The sequence below is a fragment of the Echiichthys vipera genome (genome assembly GCF_963691815.1).
Source record: "Echiichthys vipera genome assembly, chromosome: 10".
In the NCBI taxonomy this organism is placed as follows: Eukaryota; Metazoa; Chordata; class Actinopteri; order Perciformes; family Trachinidae; genus Echiichthys; species Echiichthys vipera.
Window position 1 is genome coordinate 26004914 of NC_139835.1, and position 22260 is coordinate 26027173.

A 22260-nucleotide genomic window follows, 5' to 3' on the forward strand; every position below is an offset into this window, starting at 1 on the left:
CTCAGAAAACTAAAGGAACCAATCACCATACAGGCATTAACGAGGCAAGAAAAATTACAAACATATACATGTATACCTATCAACCTTAAGTCTAATCTGACTTTGTGTTTTTTTCTTAATTATTGTTCAACTTAAAGCATTCATTATATTTGATAGAAAAGGAATCAATGACCAAACAGGCATTAACAAGGCTAGGGGAAGATAGGAAGACCAAGAACCACTGGAAAAGAACCACACAGCAAGAGTGTAAGGATGAGGAGCTGTCATCGTAGCTGGATGAAAGGCACAAGACCAGAGATGATGGAGGGCTTTGTTCTCAATATGAAGGCCTCAGTAAAAGTACATACTTGAGTAAATGTACTTGGTTCTTTCCACCACTGACAGAGGAAATATCAACATACATCAGCAGCTTGCGGACAAATTTACAAGAAACTGAATCAACAGTTAAGTTATCCAACAGTTTTAATAGCAGGGTGTGATGAACATTGCACTCCACCGACACCAACCGAGGCGTCAGACTTTTAGTTTTCTTTTCATTTCCATTTCCACCCACGGCAGGTATAGTCCTTGAAAACCACATTCCCTGAATTTCCTGTAAGAAAAAGTTGAAATCCAAGCCGTCGAACCATGAGAATGTAATGCAGGTATATTTTTAGATATGTCATACTTCTCAAGGATTGCCGAGCTCAAAGTTGAAAAGTATAATGATGACATCCTGAGAAAGAGACAATTGGCGCTGAAGCAATTCGGCGCTGATGTGTTTGCACCTCTGTTCAGACCACGTCACTGTGAATGACGCCGCTGCCTTCCTCACACCTGACACCCCCTGCACTAAACACTTGCCGAGACCTGTGGCTATTCATCAACTTGTCAGCAGCAGCAGACATCCATCATCCACTGTTACTCTGCGTGACACATACGCACACGCACACACACAAACACACACACACGCACGCACGCACACACGCACACAGACAGGCCACAAGGGTACTGGGGGTCCCTTCAGGCTGACACGTTGCCCATGCTCTGGGGAGATTACATGGACATGTGTGAAAGATGAGGCCACTAACCATCTCTGTATTGTTTTTATTTCCTCTAGCCACAGTTGTGTTTTCTTCCATATTGTAACAGGAAATGTATGAAAGGGGGTAGGGAGGGGGGGGGGGGATTTCAGGTCTGAGTGGAAAACTAAAGCTTGGCAGGCTCTGGGTAAGCATTATTCATTTTTCATGTTATTTTAATTTTAATATAGAGCAAAAAAAAAATCTCAGCTTCAGACACTTGGGAGGAGGGTTAATTTGTTGGGAAGCTCTAAGTGGGAAAGTAGCAACTGGAGCAAATAGAGGAGAATAAAAAGATGTTATGTAAAAATGTAATAAAAATTTAAATTGTGAAGCATAGTATCCATCATAAAGTTAATCAGCTCATGAATATTAACAGGCTCGGTTGAAGAGAAATATACTGCAGACGCACACTATTTACCGACCTTGTTCCACTGAAAATACTTACTTTATTATGATGTATTAGTATCTCTTTTGCCTCCAAGTGCTACCACTCTTGTTTTTACAAGTTATATTTTGTCTTGTGCTGTCCTAGTCCCCTGGTTGCTAAGTGGTTTAAGGTGCTAATTGTGATGTCCCCCAGTTTGAGATGTGACTGAAAGCTCCAGAATGAATCATTTGAATTGCACGAGTTAAACAATGATATATTTTTAGTCTCTTGCTCATATCCCTCCTAGGCTGTGGGATATGATGTTATGAATTTTCAATTTAAAACAGAATTGTATGTAATTAGATGACATTAAGCACAGCAAAAATAATAATAGAATAAACATGCATACATAAGTGTAAATAGACAATAAAATAGAACAAAATTAATACAGGGAGGTGTTCCAGGCACGTCCAGCTGGGAGGAGGCCTCGGGGAAGACCCAGGACTAGGTGGAGAGATTAGATCTCCACACTGGCCTGGGAACGCCTCAGGATCCCCCAGTTAGAGCTGGTTAATGTGGCCCGGGAAAGGGAAGTTTGGGGTCCCCTGCTAGAGCTGGTGCCCTTGTGACCCGACCCCAGATAAGCGGTTGAAGATGAGTGAGAGTGATGAGTAAATTAATACATTTCAAAAAATTACAAACATACATTTATACCAATCAACTTACAAATCTGTCTTCGGGTTTTTTCTTAGTTATTGTTCAACTTAAAGCATTTGTTATATTTGATAGAAGCTGAAAAAAATGTGGTCAGTCTCTTCACTCTTCAGTCATTAAGTGTAAAAGTTTTGAGTACAAAAATAGATGAGAAGCTGACTCATTTATGCAAACAAAAAAATGATGGGATATTATTTCTTCATTTACTATAATTCTAATTAAAGGTTGAATATGTCTGTCTCTGTGCGTCTTTATGCGGTTGACGATGGATGAATAAATGAGTATGGAGAATCAGCAGACCACCGCCATCTAGTGTCTCAAGATCGTAGTCGCAACAACAAAAAATAATTCCATCACTCAGGTTGCCAGGTTGGTCAGACCTGGTTCAGTAGCCTACAGGAGACCAGAGTCTGTTTGAGCCTGTTTGAACCCATCCCCTCTGACAAATCAAAACATAAAAACAAGTATCGCAGAGGAGTTTGACTGACAGTTAGCGTTAGCCGTTACAGCTAAATAAACATGAAGTTAGCTTAACGATTCAAGAAGAAACATAGCCATTTCGGCGTGCGTTTTAATGCATTTGAACTTCTTTATCTCAGTCCATCAAGTGCATGCTTAGCCTATATCGACTCTTGTGTTTGCTGTCTCCGGTCTCTCAGCTGCTGGGACAAATAACGCAGCTGCAGGATTGGCAAACTCCATTTCACCCAGTGCCAGCCTACAGTAGCTGCACCCAACAACATACAACCCGGCAACCCGCAATGTTGGCCACTATTGGCTGGCACAATGTAAACAGAACGTTATGTAAAATCCTGCAAAAAACATTTCAAACATTTATTCTGACTAACTATATTTTTTTATGGAAAAGCAATACTTTACCACTCAAAACGCCCTGTGGGGGTATTATTTATTTTATTTATTTATATTTTAATGAATATTCATTTAATTCTAAATATTCACCCTAACTTTATTAATTTCCATGATGTTTTTATTACAAAAGTGCGTTTGTTTTTTTCCTCCGTGATGCTGATGAGAGAATGTCTTTACCCACAATGCACAGCGACGGAAACAGCCACGCCACGTAAACGTAAAGAATCATCCCCGCTGCCTTCTGCTCCTGCCTGCACAGTTTCATATCTGCATACTATCACAGATGTCCACATGATGCAACACTCGTCTGGGTAGGTATTAAACACCAAACTAACCATCTAAATGTGTCAGACGTGTGTTTTTTTTGTTCAGGTTTGCTCACAACTTTGTTTCTGAGTTGTGGGAAAGCAGATTACTTAGCTGTTAGCTCACTAGCATGCTAACGTTAGCTGGAAGGAAATGTTGGTGGAAAAGCTACTTACGCTAGCTGCTCTGTTGTAGCTAGGAGGCTAGTTGTCTTATGTTGTAAACTCACCGCTCACATTATAGATAGAAAACACGAAACTTATAGCTAGCTGCTGTGTCAAGTGTTCGTCAGAGTTTAAGGCTAACATATGTCAATTAGCCCCCCTTAGCTACGGACGCACTGGTGTTAAAGGTAGCGAGCTAGCCACGTCAGTCAACGCCCCTCCATTCAGTCTGGAGCTGTCCATGGTTCTAACACAACCGACCAGACCACCACCGACCGGTTCTGATTATTGTTATTTGGAGCATATAAACATATACATTCAAATGTAGTGTGCCCCAGGGACCCAAACTTATACATGGCTAATTAACTAACATAACAACATTGTCAGTCTATTGTCATTAACGATAAAAAAAACAAGCATTTTGTTGATATCAGGTGCAGCAGCAGCACAAAACAGATATGAGTACAGATCATCAGAATATCTGTCTGTCTGTCTGTCTGTCTATCTATCTATCTATCTATCTATCTATCTATCTATCTATCTATCTATCTATCTATCTATCTATCAGCATGCCATTTAGAAAATTAATATATACTGAATGAACCTTGAATATATGGAATGAACCTTCAACAAAAAGCTTTATTTTGGTAAAAAAAACAAAAAAACAGGTTATTGTCGTCAAGTGCCAGATCATCACCAATAACAGGGAAGTATCTCAAAAAGTTCTCTGATTTTGCTCACTGTTTCTTTCACAAAATAAAGGTTTTTGTTGAAGTGCCTTGGTTATTTAAAAAAAACATGCTAGGACAGCAGGGGTATAGCCACAGTGGATATTCTATGAAATTATTATCAATAATCTCTCTTATTTTGATCTTGTGTGTCTGTCTGTCTGTCTGTCTGTGTATATACTGTATATGTATGTGTATTTATATATACACCCGCACCTAATTGCAGGGATCATCACGTCTTTTCTGTCGTGGAATTAACATAGTATTATGCAAACTCTTATCGTGTTGGCCCACTGGCAAATGCAGACATTGAAAACACCTCTTTAGAAAACAGCTTCCAACATATGGGCTACTCTTCTACTTCCTGTGAATTGTTGAAACTCCCTTACCTTCCCCCTTGTACTATAGGGGTGTGTTGTATGTATGTGCCTTTATTGCTGTTAAGGTTCTCTTTACTTAGAAAATACACTGAAAGTTCCCCCTTACTGTTGCACCATGTATCAATATATCTGTTTTGTACAGCACCTTTCATACAGGTTAGTTCAGTTCAAATTGTTTCACAGATGATTGTTTTGCGGAATAAGACAGAAAAGGGTTTGACCAAAAAAAGGCAAAAACTATTTAACAAGACAATAACATATATTTAAAAGTTATATGTAGACAAATATTGATTATTTATTACACGTCTTTATTGAATGTCTTACGCAGTTCTGATTGGTCAGTCACTGAACTCTAGGATCTGTTATTTTTTATAGCAGACCGTTGCTATGTAAAGCAGAGCGCTGTTAAGGACCCAGATCCGGCTTACCCACTCTTTGTAATATTAATATTAATATAGGCTATTTGGAGAGCGTAGCGTTTGGAATCATGGTTAATGAGTGAACTTTGCAGTATTAGATATACAACATATAATTGCTACACTCTCAACAAGCTTTCTTCCCTTTTTCGTGTCTGTTTCAGGGCTTCAGTGAGATTGCCAAAGCTGTAAGATGTCGATGGTGTTGTTCGCCTCTGTGGTTAGGGTCGGCGATGGCCTGCCTCTCTCTGCATCCACTGATTATGAGCAGGACAAAGAGCTTCAGGAAACTAAGAGGCACCTCAAGGGTCTCTCCAAGAAACTCAGCCAGTTCCCTGATCGCTGCACACTTAAGACTGGACCATACAATGTCAAGTAGGTCATATGGGATGGGGATTTTCCAGGGTTATTTTAAAGGATCCCTTTATTTTCAACCTACACATTAATTAAACAGTCATTAGAATCCAAGTATGTCCATTTATGATACCCTGATACCCTGTTAACTGTGGCTAACTGTTCATATTCGCTATATAAGAAAAGCATTTGTTTGACTATAAATGAACATATACAGTAATCAACAAAATGCAGTTCAGATATTTAACCTCGACAACCGTGAGTGCTATGCTTAAGCTGCTGCCCCCGCGAACCGACCCCGGATAAGCGGTTGAAGATGAGATGAGATGAGACCCATGAGTGATTAATCAGTCCACCTCTGAAAGTTTTGCTGCTCCCCTCTTGACCCTCTGACAAAACTTTGATGGAAAAATGCTTTTTAATTTGAGTGATTTGACAGCTAGGCCCTTATTTGAGGTGTCAAAAGGTTTCTGAAAGCCCCGCTGGTGCTCGGGGTAATGCTTTGAAACTCTCATAAGCACTGTTTCTTACGAGCTAATTAGTCTTATTAAGAGAGAGAACATGAACTCAGACTCCTCAATGAGCCAGCTTTACCTTTCAGCAACCAGAATATCCTTTTGATAAGAGTCATAAATGATGGCCTGAAGCATTTGGAGAAGAGAAGGTCAGAAGATAGTGAAGGTCAGAATGTGGCAGGTAGTGTTTAAAGTCACAGGTTAATCTGTTCTGTGATATTCTGGGCACTTAAGAAGCTGTTATGTCTGTGTCATGAAAGGAGAAAGGGATTCCTTATCGTATCATTCTGCGTTATTCATCAGTGAACTGTAACGTCAATATCTGGCTTAAGTGAGAAGGAGACAGCTCACTTGTTTATCATTGCAGGACCTGTATATCTTCCCTGTTCTATAAGAGTTTATATAGTGCATCTGATAGGATTTAGGAGATTTTCAGTAAACTTAACAGACTACATTCTATGATATTCATGCTCTAACTCATATTAATGCATCATCTGTTATAACACTTATTAGGGATGTCACAAGAACCTAGGGCTGCCCCCAGCTAAGGATTGTCTTGGTCGACCAGTGGACGTCATTTAGAGCGATTAGTCGACTAATCGATATATATATAAGTATAGCCTCAGCAACTGAATAACATAATTTGGCATAATTTATAACCATTATTTTACAAGTGTGCACAGACGGTCATATAAATTTGGCACCTGTTGATGATAATAATGGTATTGATATTGACTACTACATTTCTGGTATCATGACATTCCCTACCAGTTATACCTTTGGACTGTGTCAAACTATATTTGATCTTATGATCCTATACTATATTTTCAGTGAAATAGGATTTCTCCACTAGATCAGAGGTGGTAAGAGAAACTTTCAAGAAGCCCTTCAAATTCAGATTCAAGATTCTTGTAATCACTTTATCAGAGCTCCTCATGGTCAAGCACCTGCCTGCATTCTGCCTTTTATTGTGAAGCAATCATTTCAGTATTGACACACAGAAAACTTGATGGTGTGCACTAATTGTGGATCACTAAAGGGCAGTTTTTTGATTTTCTAGCCTTTTGAGAGAAGGTGCACATACCTGCCTCCCGCTGATATTTGTGTATTAGTCATTTGCTTGATTTCTGAAGCACTGCCGCTACACAGTGACATGCTGGTATCAGATTCACCCTCATACTTCAGATATCTTGTACACTTTTTGTTTATTTGTTTTCGTCTGCCACATAATAATCATCACATCCGTCTGTACTGTTACTTAACATTTATGTTCCACATCACTTTGGATGTTGTTGTGAAAACCAACATCCTCCTCAATGTGCTCTGAGCTATTCAGATAATGTAGAAGTCTTTGTCTGTGGGGAATTTAATTTGTGCTCAGCGTGTCAATTTACCCTGCAGGGCACAAAGAGTGTTTTGGATATGAAAATGGAAATGTGTTTAATTGGCTCAGAATGTGTGAATTATAGCCACAAATGTGCTGTAAAAGTGTTTGCACTGTGTTTAGAGGTTTAGAGTAGCAACCAGCACAATCAGAAATGTCATTGTGTCTTTTCGTAATAATCTGCGCTGTAATTAGCTTGCGGCCTGTGTGACAGTTACAGGGTTCTGTTGAGAAAAGGGTGCAGTGCATCAAAAGCAATAATGTTTGAAATGGTGCGTGTGTGTGTGTGTGTTTCAGTTTTACGAGTGCACTGGGTGTTGGTTACCTGATGGTGTGTACCGCTAACTACCCCAGTGTGCTGGCTTTCTGCTTCCTGGACGAGCTACAGAAGGAGTTTATCGTCACCTACGACCCCAAACGAATCACCAGCGCTGTGCGGCCGTACTCCTTTATTGAATTTGGTGAGCTCCATAGGGTTTAACAGCATCATAGCTAACTATCACATGGTAAACCTTATGATGTCTGTTGTCATAATCAATCATATCAATCATAATGCAGGGAAAAGATCCGTCACAAAATCAGAACACCAATTTCTCTAGAATATTAGCCTCAAGTTGAAGTGTGATTGAAGGGATGCGTCACTATTTTTTTTGACTTGAGCTTGCTTATTTTCTAACATTACTATTTTATATTTTTTTAATGTATTTAAAAAGCTGAATGGAACAATGTGCATTCTCCTGGGCTCATTGAAAGATGGAAAGTATAGGAAATACAACTGTAGTAGATGTTAAAAAGAGAGGAAAGTATAAGAAACTAAGTTACATGTGATTAAAAAATGACTTCCTACAAACATCACAACCGAAAATTATAACAATTATAAGTAATAACAATAATAATAGTAGTTAAATAATGTTTGATTGATTTAATTGTCCTGTGCATAACATTTCAGAAAGTCTGGGAAAATGTCTTAAAAGCCAAGCGCCGATGTTCAAATTGCTTGTTTTGTCCACATTTCTATATAAAAAAATATATTAATCTTGAAATGATACAAAAACCAACAAATCCCTACATTCAAAACGCTAAAGCCAGATAATGTTTGGCATTTATTTGACTTTATAAGTGACTTAAACAACAAATGTTCCCTTTGTTATTAACCACCTTGTTATGCGGACATTCATCCATCAGACACCTTCATCCAGAAGACCAAACAGCGCTACAACAGCCCGCGTTCTCTGTCCACCAGGATCAACTTGGCTGACATGCAGACAGAGATCAAGCTGCGACCGCCCTACCAGCTGTCTCCTGAGGACCTGCGGGCCATCAATGGATTCTCAGTACACACGCCCTCTAAATACAAAGGCATAGGTAGGACATGAGCTGCTGCCACACACATACACATGCCCCATACATACCTCATCCGAGTATAAAAGAGTCGTGCTTTTATAATGCTAATTACTCAATTTGCCTTCTAGGGATCAATAACGTGTTATCTCATCTTATCATACTGTGATTACTTGGCACTATTAACACTTGTAGCCCTGGTCTTTGTTACACAAGGACATAGAAAGGTCACTGGTGATTTTCTCAGAATACTGTATCTTTTGCTACACCGGTAAAGGAACCATACTGGATGCACAGTTGCACCCGTCATTGTTGATTCTGCTTTTTGAGCTGTTGGGTTCCATCCCAGTTCACATTAAACCTATAGACTCTTCCACGTGCTTGTTGGGCGGTACAGGGTGCAGTTCAGTGCCCGAATTAATTCCCAATGTGTATTTTTAATAGGTCACCGTAATCCTCTATTTTTCTGTTTTTGTACTGTAACATCAGCACAAACTTATCTTTTTTACACTTGAATTATTGGAATTGGTTCATAGTCTTACAATATCTCATGAGAACAGTCCTAATATACTGTATATGTATATACATTTTTTTTAAATGAATAAACTGGTAAATATCGTGTTAAAATCACTTTTACCAATAATACAAAAAATGTCTTGATATTTGATTGTGAGCCATATCCTGAGCTACCCTGACTCTTGAGAACATTGTTTATTTTAAGCTGCAGTGATTAGTGAATTCTTGCGAAAAGAAACTTCTGAAAACAATATCAAATCTACGAAAATATATAATCTCTCTGAAAATATATGTTTAAATTTGCATCTTTCGAAATTCAAGATGTTTTCACTGCAAAAGCCTGTAAAATCAAAAAGAATAATAATGAGCTTTAACCCCCCAGCGCTCCAGAGTTAGGCCAAATTGTTTTGAATGAAAAACTAGCATGGCTGTTTCCAAAGGTGTCCCTTGACCTCTTACTTAATGATATCTCTCTCCCAGACAGTTTTGGGCAAAAAGATGCAGTTTTTGTCACGCAGTAAAACTTTGTTGTTTTTGCCAATTCTCAAATGTCATATTTGAATATTTCCACATAATGGGAGCCCCTAAACAGTCATGGAATTGCATAAATTGCGTATTACTGGAAAGGGGATTCTCTTGTGGATTCAGTGAGCCCAGTTGTATTCATGTGTTATGATGTTACTCCCCATAGTACCCATTGAAATGAGAACATTTTTTGAAACCTGCTGTGACCTCCAGGATAATCACAGCCTCATTAAACTTTCCAGTCACAAATTAGAGATGTAGAGCATTCAGGGGGTGTATGGCCTGGGTATTTTGACAATAATGGGGTTTCTGAGCAGTTTCCAGGACCGAAGTGCTCGGCATCGAATTGCCGAAAAATACAGTTATTATAGAAATGTGTAATTTTCGGTGTATACCTACACCACTCGTGGCTTCTTCTGCTACCCTTGTATCTACCCCTGAATATCTCCTGACCTGCACCTCCACTCCGCTAAAAAAAGGGTTGGAATAGTAAGAAGTTAATGATACCTGTTCAATCAGTCAAACAACTCCAGTGCTGTTGTGTGTGACTCAGCCTTTCTAACCCCTTAGCTCCTGACAGAAACCTTTTGTACGCACTGTCAAACCTCAGCTATCCCAAGCTACGCGATGACACCTGGGGTCAGTTAGAGCTGTTGTGTTCCCTCTGACATCCACTTTAGGGCAGCTCTCCACGCTGTGCTCACTTTTCTGATGGTTGCCCTTGCCAGTCTCAGTTTTCTGAGAACATAAATCATGTCGTCCTGAGGGAAGAAGTATGCTAATCTGATAATAGTGACGCATCACTCTCACTGTGCCAGAATATTTTGTAAGTCAGAAGGTTTAGAAGCAATTACTATTCAAGGATTTCTTTTTTTTATCTTGGATATAAAATTACATTTCAAAAATGTATTACGTTTTGTCGACTGGAAGTTTCTTCTTAATGTTTTTGTAGTTCATTTGTCGATACAGACTTTTCTAAGCCTGTAATACTGTATCCTTTCTCTCCTTCAGCTCCCACACAGATGTTGGAGCCAGTGACTCTCCCAGGCATTGTGTCCTGTGTGCTCAGTATCCTCTGTGGGGGCCTTAACCTTCTGCGCGGAGTCCACGCAATAGAGAGCATACTACAGGTGAGGACATAATGGAGATCACATTCAAACAACTGCTTCAACTGCTTGTCCCTGTCGGGGTTGCGGGGGGGCTGGGGCCGATCCCAGCTGACATCGGGTGTGATGCGGGGTACACCCTGGACAGGATGCCAGTCTGTCACAGGGCAAGATTCACTTTCTCTTAAAGGGAAATTCGTGTTTTGTGAGACCTTGGTTTAATTTCGAAAGTTTTTGCTGTCAGTCGTATTGGTAACAAACCTCCAGGTTAGGCAACTCATTTTAGAAATTAATAAAAATAAAAAGTTGTAGTTGTGTATACAGTGTTCTTGTGCAATGAGGGATTGTTACTGACTGTCACACTTTCCTGCCACATCTGACTTTATTGTGGAGTTCATCATTAAATGGAATACTTTTCATAAGATCCAAATTGTCTTTAATCTAAAATTTGTGCCTGCTATATGTGGTGTATTCTATTCCTCCATGTCACATGAAATTTTATTTTTTTTAAAATTATAATTTTCTTGTCATATTGGTTTTATGATGCCTCATCTAGACTTGGATGACTAGTGCTAAAAAAATATCCCCTTTCTTCCTGTCCGCAGAACGACGATGAAGACTTTAATTATGTGATTGCCTTCTTTCTCGGCACAGCAGCCTGTCTGTATCAGGTAAGTGATAGTCTGCGGTAAGAGCACCCCATCACTGGCTGACTGGCTGACTAACAGCCCTGCACTTTACAGCTCAGCAGCTTGTCAGCTAGACTAACATTAGCAAAAGCTCAATGCCTTTCACCCCACTACCTTCTCTAAAACATTTTCATCAGCTCCTTGTGTGCAGCTTCTGATACTAAATGGAGCACCTCAAATTGGTAGACTGATGGGGAAGACAAAGTTATCAGATGGGATTTCTCACTTACTTAGCAGACTTATTGTTCCATGAAGGACATTAATGATGAAATCAAATTCTTTTCTGCCATTATCTTTTCAGTGCTACCTGTTTGCCTACTTCTCCGTCTGGAGGAACAGTAAGTCCTTCCTAGCGTTTGCACTCATCTGCCTGTGCAACATGTATCTCTATGAACTGAGGAACATGTGGCAGATCCTCTTCCATGTGGCAGTGGGGGCCTTCATGACCCTGCAGATCAGACTGAGGCAGCCGCTGGGCAAAGCGCCAGACTACAATGTCTGACAAAGACCTTAAACACAAAGAACAAATGGGCCCTCAGTCAGACGGTCCCACACCCGTCCTGGAAATGCAGCGGAGACGGCACTGGGGACAAAGTGGAAACAACAAACAACCCTCCCAGTTCAGGAAGAAAAACCAAAAAATCTTGCATCACCACGGAAGTGCTGTTCACTCAATCCCAGCAACAGTGGACCACTCTCAGTGTGGACTCGGAGGGCACTCTGCCGCAGCCTGAATCATTCATGGATTATATTGGATGGATTTGGAACGTTGTCAACTCGCCACCATTGTCTCATAAAGATAATTTGTTTTTACTTCCTTTCAGTGCAGCCATAATTAAGGTCAGAGTCCTGCATGTGTCCAGTTTTTTAAAATGTATGCTCTTCCTGCAGCTGCAAAACCGACCTGGTATGTATAACACACAACGCCACTTCACGCCACCACTATCATACGAATACGAAACCTTCCCGTAAAAGACTTCCAGGTATTTTGATGTGCATCAGGTGCAGTGTATGTTGGCCTTAATGTTAGACCGCATATAAAGATGGACAATGTGGCTTCACTTCCTCCCACTGTACAAAAGTGAAGCCAAAATATCCTGGTTATGGGTACAGTATGCTATACGTTGTAATTTTGGAGATTCAGAAACTTTTTAGAACAAATGAACACTTGAACATACATCAGCGTGATCAGAACTAGCTAAAATGAAAAACTACTTTGGGAAAAAAAAATATTTGCTGTGCTTTTAACTTCCATGGTCCATGTCCTTTCCACTAAAATGGATGGGACAGTGTTTACGACCTAAACTGCGTCCAGCCACCAGGGGGCGGTTTTTGATTGTTTTGGCTTCACTTTGGGGAGCCGCCAAGCCGTCCATCTTTATTTCATTTCTGGTTGAACCTAAACATCATTAACGTTAAGACCCAGTCCCTCAAGCTCAGCCAACAACGAACGCAAGCTAAGGTTAGGCTGACAGATGTTAAAAAGCTAAACTAGAATGAAATACAAAGCCATCTCTATTTTATGCACAATGTAATTTTAAACTGTCGGGACTGATACAGTTACTTTTAGAAAGAGGCACATAAAAAGCCTATGAGAGTGTAGATTTCTTTCCATTAGACATTACATTGCCCACATCAAGATGATCATGCATGCTTTTTTAGTCACATGCACTTTTTGCACATAAACTTGTGTGTACCTGAGCTGGTGCAGGACTCTGGTTTAGGTATTGGTTTAAAACTATGCAATGCTGCCTTGTGCGTGTGGCTCTCATTTACATTTCTGGTGTATTCTGTATTCAGGAGCCAATGCCCATACGGTATTTTGCAGATATTTGTCTTTTTTGTTGACAGTTAATTATTATAGCTATTTATTTATTGACTGATTGTTCAGTGACTTGTGGTCAATGAAAATTTCTGAAGATTCTATTAGTTTAATTTGTTTTGTAATCGCTGTATTTTTTTAAAGACAGGCGTAGTTGTCAGAAATACCTCCTGCTCCAAATAGACACAAACAGTGATAGCAGTCATATCCTACTTCCTCGCCCCCACACAGCCTCAAATATGTGCCAGTGTCGAGTGACTGTTGATAAACAGGTCTGCGTCGGAAGCAGTAAAGATGCGTAGCTGTGTTGTCGATGCCAGAGGCAGAATCATCATCTGAGTGTGCTTCTCCAAAAAACTCAGTCCCTCACCTTCTGCCTGTGTAAAGAATATTAGCGCAGTGTTTTACCACATTTACCATAATTACAGTCAGATTTGTCATTATTAGTTAGTGAGAGATTTATTCAGGGAATTATGGGAATATTTCCTGGCTTCCTGCACCATCCCAAATAATAGCAAACAGCTGGAGAAGGGTAGAGAATTGAGTCATGCCTTTTTTTGTGCACGAGATGTGCCAGGTTTGTCATAACATGTGATTTTTTTTTTTTGGATAATCTTTCTCACTGGAAGAAGGGAAAATAAAAAGTATAGCTATGCTGCTCCGCTCCATGTCCATCTGGCATCTGCACTACAGATCTGTCGGGGGACCGCTGCAACACTTCAGCCTCGTATGATTCATCCTTGTGCTCTCTGAATGTTCTTTTGCTTTCCAACAGCGGTACCACGCCTACATGACCTAATAGCTCTTTTCACAATATGGCTCGGACTGGATTTGGATCTGAGCTGAGCTCGACTGGCTCAGATTGTTTGCGTTCACGTTCTCCTTTTTTCCACAGCAGTTACAGTAAACCTGAAGTGTGGGTGTGTTGTCAAATAGGAACAGTGAAATTCAAGGCTTTTATACTGGTTTATCCAAGTATGGAATATGAATGTGATCATTTCCAGGTCTTTAAAACTTGTGAATGACCTGCTGAAAACGTATTGTATGTATCGTTGTACAAATTTTATTACATTTTAATTTGTTTTATTTTACACCAGAGTGTAAATCCTTTTTAAAGTCCCCCGAAATATTACAAACAACTATATCTAATGTTAAATTCAGCAATCAAGTTAGGAAAGAATGGATTTGATGTGAAAATGCAAAATGTGTTGGGTTTAAAGTATATGAGACCAGAAGTGCTTGAATTTGATCAGTTTTGTGTTGCACATGAAGATGCATTGATTCATCACGATGGTCCTCTTTGGTCCACTCGAAACACATCTACTCTTGTACTCAGACTCATCGTCTCTCTGCTCAACTACGGAACACTGAACATTAAAGAAATCTGGGACATTACCATGACAATGATATCCATTCTTTAACATTGAATGCAGTCTTTTTATCGTAGCACTGCTGGGGCTTAATGAGGCGTTAGATGAGATCTGATGCATATGGCTGTGATTGTGGGGAAAAAAACTGAATTATGAAAGGGATTAGATGATTCAGAGCATCCTGTGCTAAGAGAGATATCAGATCCAAGTCCTTTATAATTTAAAGAAAACATTTACCTAACCTTGGAGCCCGGAGCCTCCAGCATACTGTAAATGAGCAGTGGAGTTTGAGCTGCTAAATGTAGTGAAACTGCTGAATGTAGTTTAATTCCCCCTCCCCACCAAGTCATTTTTTTCTCTCTTCAGAGCAACAGATTGCCTCATGATTCAGAGGCTGCTGAAACACTTTCAGGAAGCACTTGTTTTTTTATTTCACAAGTAATGACACACAAGGTATTATGAATATGATTGCAATTGATGTTATTTGTGCTTGCCTCATTAAAAGGTAGAGCAATTTCCGCTCCAGATTGAGATTAATGAAACAGGGATATTTTTCTCTTCCTTTGCAGGAAATATACAGATTTAAATGAGAGCTGCAGGTGGAAAGTGTCGACCACTCAAAGCACAATTTGAACTCAGCATGCTACAAGTGAATGTCAGTGGTGATAGTGTTCAGTGGCTCGCAGGTTTGCTGCTTAAAAAGGTCAAAATCATTAAGTCTGAGGGTTTGTTAGCTCCATGTGCTTCAGTTCACTCTGAAAGGCCTACTGTATACTCTGGTTACTGCGAGAAGAGAAGAATTTGAGAGAACTTACTTGAAATTACTGTCTAGCACTGCCACATATCACAAGTTACTGAATGAACTATCAGCCAAGACCCTTATTCATTCTTACTTCTTAATGTAACAGCCAGTGATTTGACTGCTATATAAATATATATATTACAGCTGTAATGAATGAAATAACACGCTGGGTGATAATCAGCAGATTAGCATTTTGCTTCCCCCTCTCTTCCATCATATATAAACAGTAATCATGACGAAAAGAAGACAAAGGAGCCCATCTATAAAACATGATGTGATGCAGTGCTGCTGCCACCTGTTGGTGAGCTACGTGAACATTCAGCACACGGCTGCCAGCTCATGTTGAGGGCTTTTTAAACACTGTTGTATGAGACTCAAAACATCTTACTTTCCCTACAGATGGTACGTGATCTAAAGTATGTGGACACATGAGTTTTACACCTTTACATGTTTGCTGAACATGTCATTCAAAAACTGCTTTATAGGCCAGATTGCACAGAAGCAGTGTCATAACATTGTTTAAAACGTTCTTTTATGCTGCAGCGTGAACATTTTTCGGAATTGGATCCAAGGGTCCAAACCATAGGGCGTCCACATACTTTTAGCCATGAAGTTTGTAAGGGGTTAAAAAAGGCTATTTTTTTTATGCAGAACGTTCATCTTCGGTATGAAACGAGTCTGCTGAGACAACAGCAGCTTGCACAAAGCAAACATGCATTCACCTAAACCCATTAGTGAGCTGACAGTAAGCAGTGAATGCAGAAAAGTCGTACCTGTGAAGCATCTGAAGTTTATTTGGCTGTAAAAAAAAACAGAAGAGCATAGTGTTTGGCATGACAAACAAAACAACCCACATTTTCTCTGAAGATGTTTTTGTCACAGACGCGGCCTCACCTCGTCATCTTATCATTATGAGGACCCTGTGAGGTGGTGAGCTTCTCTTACTCTATAAACCTTTAGAAATAATCCACTCAGGCGCCTCAGTCTCTGATCCGTGCCTTCTCATCAACACCCATGTGTGTTCTCATGGCACATTTCCACACAAACCGTAGCACAAGGGGCTCACATGGGTGTAGAATGGCCCTGCATTCAATGAAGTAGTGTGAAGATAATGGTTCCAGCTGTATGGTAAAAAATAGAGTGGACCTGTGCAGGCTTCATTTCGTTCTGCCGGCTCAAAGTAGCAAATATTTGGACTTAGAGCCAAGTTTCTCTTTTCCTTTTTCAAACAGGAGACTAAAAGCAAAACCACCAACACTTAAAGGACTCCGCTGGCGCTCATATATAAATATATATATTCATATATCCCATGAAAATACTAAAATCATCTATTAATAATTGAACCGTTATATATATTATCATAGAATCCAATTGTCTTTGAAAAGCTATTGTTTAATTATATCTGCATTTCAATTATGCATTATACATCTCTGCTTATCTGCTAATTTACAATCTATTTAATACAAATCATTTCCTTATTCTGACTTTAAATCATCAAATACCTGATTTTTTTTTTTAATGGATCTGCATAATTATTTCCAAAAATGCTCTTAAATTTAACTTTTTGTAATTACAGTTATACATTTGTTTCCTGATGTTTCTATTTTAGGATCAATTTAATTTAAACCTAAAAACAAATAGTCGCAACAAATGCTTTATTTGCTCCTTTTAGAGTAACATTTGCTAAAAAAGGACAGTGTTTTTAAAGGTTTGTGCGTAGCATCAGGGTAGGGAAGTCAGTCAATACTTTCTTGATGATTTTGTTTTTTTCATACGCTTTGTTGACAGCAACAACAACAAAGAAATAAATGCTCGCCGTATCCTTTGAGCTTCCTTTAAGATGTAACATACTAATATTCTCAGAAAAACTTGACACTGGCCAGACATTTACTGCACTTCTGTGACTGAGCCAAGACCAACAGAACCAGCTGTAGTGTTTGGTAATAACAAAAAAAATTAAATTGGTGAGTTAAAGACAGTTTGTCTGGTGACATACAGAGTGACGCTGTAATACTGATAAAAGGGCACATTTCCACATGGGCTCATCCGTCCCCGTCCACAGGATGAGCATCATCACCGTCGTCGGTATAGAGTTCATATTAAAAGGCCTCATCGGAGATCATTGGACATTCATTGGGTCATACCATCTGATTGAGCAAGCAAGAAGAAGGGGTGTGTGGAGCGATGCAGAAAGGGGGCAGACGGCTGAAAGCACTGGAGTACAAAAAGACTGATGCATCCTCTAGTCCGTCATTCGAAGTGAGCACACTGAGGGAAATAACCGGAAACGCCATCTCATCAGCAAACGGTGAATTTCCTGCAGATCGAAAAAAAACACTCAATTCGGTGAAAGAGAGCGAGAAAAACTGGGAATTCAGGGGCCGTCGATCCGCTGAAGCTAAATGATCCATCATCTGTGGCTCTATGCTAAGACCAGGCGACACCAGCGAGGACTTTCTGGGATCCCAACATGAGAGTGATACAGTATGTACATCTGAATACACATTGGTGTTTATAGATAGCTCTCTAATATATTAATGTACAAAATATAGAATCTTAAAATATCTGATAGGGTTTGGTGTTCTGAAGTCAAAATACAAAAATGTCGAAGATTAGAAAAAGCTCTTCGGTGACATCCTCTCTGTGTTTCGTGTGTATGCTGTTGATACTGTAGTGTGTGGTTGTGACTTTAAAACGTCTGACAAGAAGCTTTCTGTAAACACTGCGGAGCGTTTTCTCTGTTCGTCTCTCGGGGACATTCTCACCGGTAAGACGCGCACTTCACCGATGACACACGACTTACTGCGACTCTGCCGCCAATCTGTTCATTTCTGACGTAATAAGATATCGATACAGGGACGGATAGTGCTGCGGTGCTTGCCGAGTGTCCACGCTTGAGAGATTTGCACCTGGACCGTACGACAACATGGACGAAATGTGTCTAACATACAGTACATAAAAAAAATCACATACGTACACATAAAACCGTCTGTGTTTTACATGTAAATATACACTTCAGCAGGAGAAAGGCAGAGAGAGGGAGAGGAAGTGGCATAGGTCATGTCCTACAGCAGGTTTGTCCCTGGTAGGCTGAAGCAAATTCAATTTCTTCAAGAGCATTCTTCCTTTAAGACCAAGACTCACACAGCGGGCAACATCTGTCTCTACGCACTGATTGGACATCTTTGGTCTCAATAGGCTAGCTAGGCCTCTCCCGCTCATAGTATCCTCCGCAGGCTGAGCTTCACGATGAACTTTCTGATCCGTCCCCCGCCTCAGTAGGTTTAAGAAAAGGATCTGCGCTGTGTGAATGGGCGCTCCAGTCAGTGTCAGTCCGCCGTAAGCTATCAGAGGTCCATGAGCCTGCTCGGTCTGTCAGAGGCGGAGATAAGGCGCCTACCCTCGGTGCGTCTATTTGTCTCTTAGCTGAGGGTTAACTGCTCGGTGGTCCACTGGTGAGGAAATAGGTCATCATCTCTCCTTTGCCCTTGACTGTGACCAAACCTCTGTATTCCAGTGTGTAGTTATAGGAGCTCAGTAGCTGGTACAGGTCTGCAGTCACCTGAGGACAGAAGAAGAAGAAGAATTCCTTTATTCGTCCCGCAATGGGGAAATTCAATTTTCACTCTATTTTTTCATTTCACACACACAGGCCCGAAATACACACACATGCACAGACAGGACCCATATACATGCAATTAATGGATCGCCACAAGGATCTGGGTGGCAGCAGCTCAGTCCATAGGTGATTTGGCTGGGAACCGTAGGGTCACTGGTTCAAGTCCCTGTGTGGACCATGAATGGAGTGTGGACTGCTGGCTGGAGAGGTGCCAGTTCATCTCCTGGGCACTGCCGAGGTGCTGTTGAGCAAGGCACCGAACCCCCAAGATGTTAGAGCGAGGGGGCTGCCAGTGACCCTCCGATTCCCAGCCAAGTCACCTATGTGCTGAGCTACTGCTGCCCCAAGGGAGGAAGGGGCAGTGAGTGGACAGGCTTGTTTTTGATTCGTATTGAACATTTTCTTATGTATTTATTCATTATTTTGACTTTTTTTAGCACCCGATGACACCCAGAAAGCACTTATTTGGCGATTTGCTTACATGAAACCATTGCTTTAGCTACATTTAAATGTCATTTCCATCAGTAGCGGGTCATAAGGATACTTGAAACATGGTTCCTGAGAAGCTTTTGGAAAAAATGATACCTGGGAAAATCTTTTTTCAGTCACATTAAAACCAGATTTAAATTCAAACATATTTGCAAATCACTAAATCACGCTGACTGTTTTGTCTCTACATTAAATGCAAAGTGTACTTTTTTCCCCCACCATAAATTCAGCTACATGTAAAAGTCGGATCCATCGTTTTCTAAACTCATCAAAATGTAAAACTGCCAGAAACCCAAATACAGGAGAAAAAAGAAAGCAGTAAAAAACAAATATTCTTTTGTGGTAATCAATTATAATATTCCTTTCAAATATGAAGGTTTTCCACAGACAAAGCAGAAGCAAATGTCTTTTTTCACTACAACTGTATTTATACTCTTTTTTGGAGACTTGGTGCATTTAAAGCTACAAAACTTGGTGCAATTTAAAAATAATAATCTTCTATTTTTAATATAAGCTTCATTTATCATCCCACATTGGGAACAACCAATAACATATTTTATAAAAACCCCTTTCAGCTCTTTTGACCAATTTTCTCATGTGGATAATGAATATTGTCTTCCATCACTGTTGTTCCGAAGGTGCCATGAAGACGGCGGGCAAGATGAAATTAAAGGCGAGATGAAATTAAAGGGTTCCACCGGTGTTAAAGTAGCTTTGAGTTATTAGGCTTTCACATCTGATAAAGCAAAAACCAATATGGCCATCTTTAATTAACATTTTCATTAACTTGAACAGATTTTTTTTTTTTCCTCTAAACCCAGCCGTCAGTCACATCTGAAGGGAGCTTATGCATTTCTAATTTTTTGACCAAAATGGCTTGGAGCAAACTCCACGATGGGGACGAACCTAACAGAAGTCCCGAGCTCTGCAAATGTTGCTTTAATTATCCATTAACATTCATATCTCCCCCCTAAACTAAGTGATTATTCTGTCACTAGGACTGAGATTGCTCCAATTGATTTTTAAATGGTTTCAGACGAGAAAGAATAAAACAAATGAATACTGAGAGAATGCAAACTTCTATTTCTAAATAAAGGCTGACTTTGAGTGACAGCTGTGAACTTGTTTGTTGTTACCAAGTTGATGCGGATACGCAACTGTTCAAAACTGTTGGATCTGGCACTAATGGATCAGTATACATTTAAATAGTAGGATGGATAAACTAAAATCCTGCTGTTATGTCTTCAAAAGAACACCGTTTGTAACTTACAACAATTTAAAAAGTACTTTAACTATCTAAAGATTATTCTAAAATTATCAGATTTGCTATTTGAGAAAAGCAGAATTGTATTTTATTATATAGCCCTTCACTGAAAATGAAAAATGACATGTTAAGAGAAGATTTTGGCGCTTCGCTTCACCTGGATCCTCTCCGGTACACCTGTGCTGTCCATGCGACTCGCCACATTCACTGTGTTCCCCCAGATGTCGTACTGAGGTTTCCTGGCCCCGATCACCCCGGCAACCACGGGGCCAATGTTGAGACCTAAGAAAGCAAACAAATGAACAAATAAAAGACGAAGCAAAGAACTTAATTACTACCAAACCTGCTTCCCCGTGATATTAACACACTCCCTGTACAGCAGCACCCTTCCTTTTTAATCTGCAGCTCACCTATTTTCATCTTGAAGTTGTTAAAGGAGTGTTCGTTGATGTATTTCATCTGGTCCATCAGCCTCATGGCGTAGTCAGCCAGGGCGCGGATGTGCGAGCGCCCGGCCTTGTCGTATGTGGAGTCGTTGAGGCCGGAGGCCGCCATGTAGGTGGAGCCGATGGTCTTGATCTTCTCCAGCTGACGGAACTGGTCCTCACTGATGATCTAAGTAGAAGTTATACGTTTAATGACAAGTTAACCTTATTCTTCTGGCTCGAAGTCTCTTCAAGCTCCTGTTGATGTTTTTTTCTTCTGTATTTATCGGTAGCAAAGAGCAATGTACAAAACATTTAAATAGTCGTGGTGGATTAGCTCTGAAACCTGCATTTAATCAATATTTTTTTATATTAATTTTGACTCATTTTTGAAAAGATTGAGACACTTTAACTTTAAATATAATGTGGGTGGGAATAATGCATCTATCTCAAAGTTTCTCTTTTCCCAAGCATTAAATGTGTAAAATCAGACAGAACCCAACTAACTCATCATTTTACTGGGACTCAACAGTCTCATAAAGCACCAATGACACCGTTGGATCCCACAGTTGAAGCCACAGCTTTTAATCCTCACACTCGCAGATGCAGCTTCCAGCTGGATTCGCTCACATCTCACCTCATCAAAGTCAGCGATGATCTCGTTGAGCAGCCGCAGACACTCCACTCCCTCGTTGTTGGCCTCCAGCTCCACGTAGAACTCTGAGAAGTTGCTGATGGATGCGAACATCACTGCTACGCACTCGCACGACTGGTAGTAGAGCTCGTCGTTACGGCGCTCGCGCTGCAGGAAGTGGGCGGCCACGTCTTTGGGCAGGATGTTGTGGAGCAGGCGGCGGTTGTAGGCCTGCAGCTCCTCCATCTCCTCCTTCTCCTCTGTGGCCTGTAGGGGGTCAACACAGACATTAGACAGGGGAGAGAAATATGAAATGAATGTGAAATATCCCAACTGCAACTGAGAGATTGAGATTGCAGTGAACTTTTACACAGATATTCTTGGTCCCCAGAGGAT

General features: G+C 40.3%; 2 protein-coding genes across 2 annotated transcripts in view; one reads left to right on the forward strand and one right to left on the reverse strand.

Annotated features, from left to right (window-relative positions):
• Positions 1 to 3231: 3231 nt before the first annotated feature.
• Positions 3232 to 14586, forward strand: sec22a (SEC22 homolog A, vesicle trafficking protein). The gene is made up of 7 exons (XM_083921293.1): positions 3232 to 3326; positions 5174 to 5384; positions 7560 to 7723; positions 8448 to 8627; positions 10656 to 10774; positions 11356 to 11421; positions 11741 to 14586. Exons 2-7 carry the CDS (start codon positions 5203 to 5205, stop codon positions 11939 to 11941), a joined length of 912 nt encoding a protein of 303 aa, XP_083777419.1. The 5' UTR covers positions 3232 to 3326; positions 5174 to 5202; the 3' UTR covers positions 11942 to 14586.
• Positions 14587 to 18648: 4062 nt separating this feature from the next.
• adcy5 (adenylate cyclase 5) overlaps positions 18649 to 22260 on the reverse strand; it is a gene marked incomplete at its 5' end in the record, with an annotated part of 85717 nt that continues 82105 nt past the window's right edge. Inside the window, 4 exons of the mRNA XM_083921323.1 lie at positions 18649 to 18995; positions 20963 to 21087; positions 21216 to 21420; positions 21868 to 22131. Coding sequence (XP_083777449.1) covers positions 18867 to 18995; positions 20963 to 21087; positions 21216 to 21420; positions 21868 to 22131 — 723 coding nt within the window. The 3' untranslated portion in view covers positions 18649 to 18866. The remainder of the gene's footprint in view (positions 18996 to 20962; positions 21088 to 21215; positions 21421 to 21867; positions 22132 to 22260) is intronic.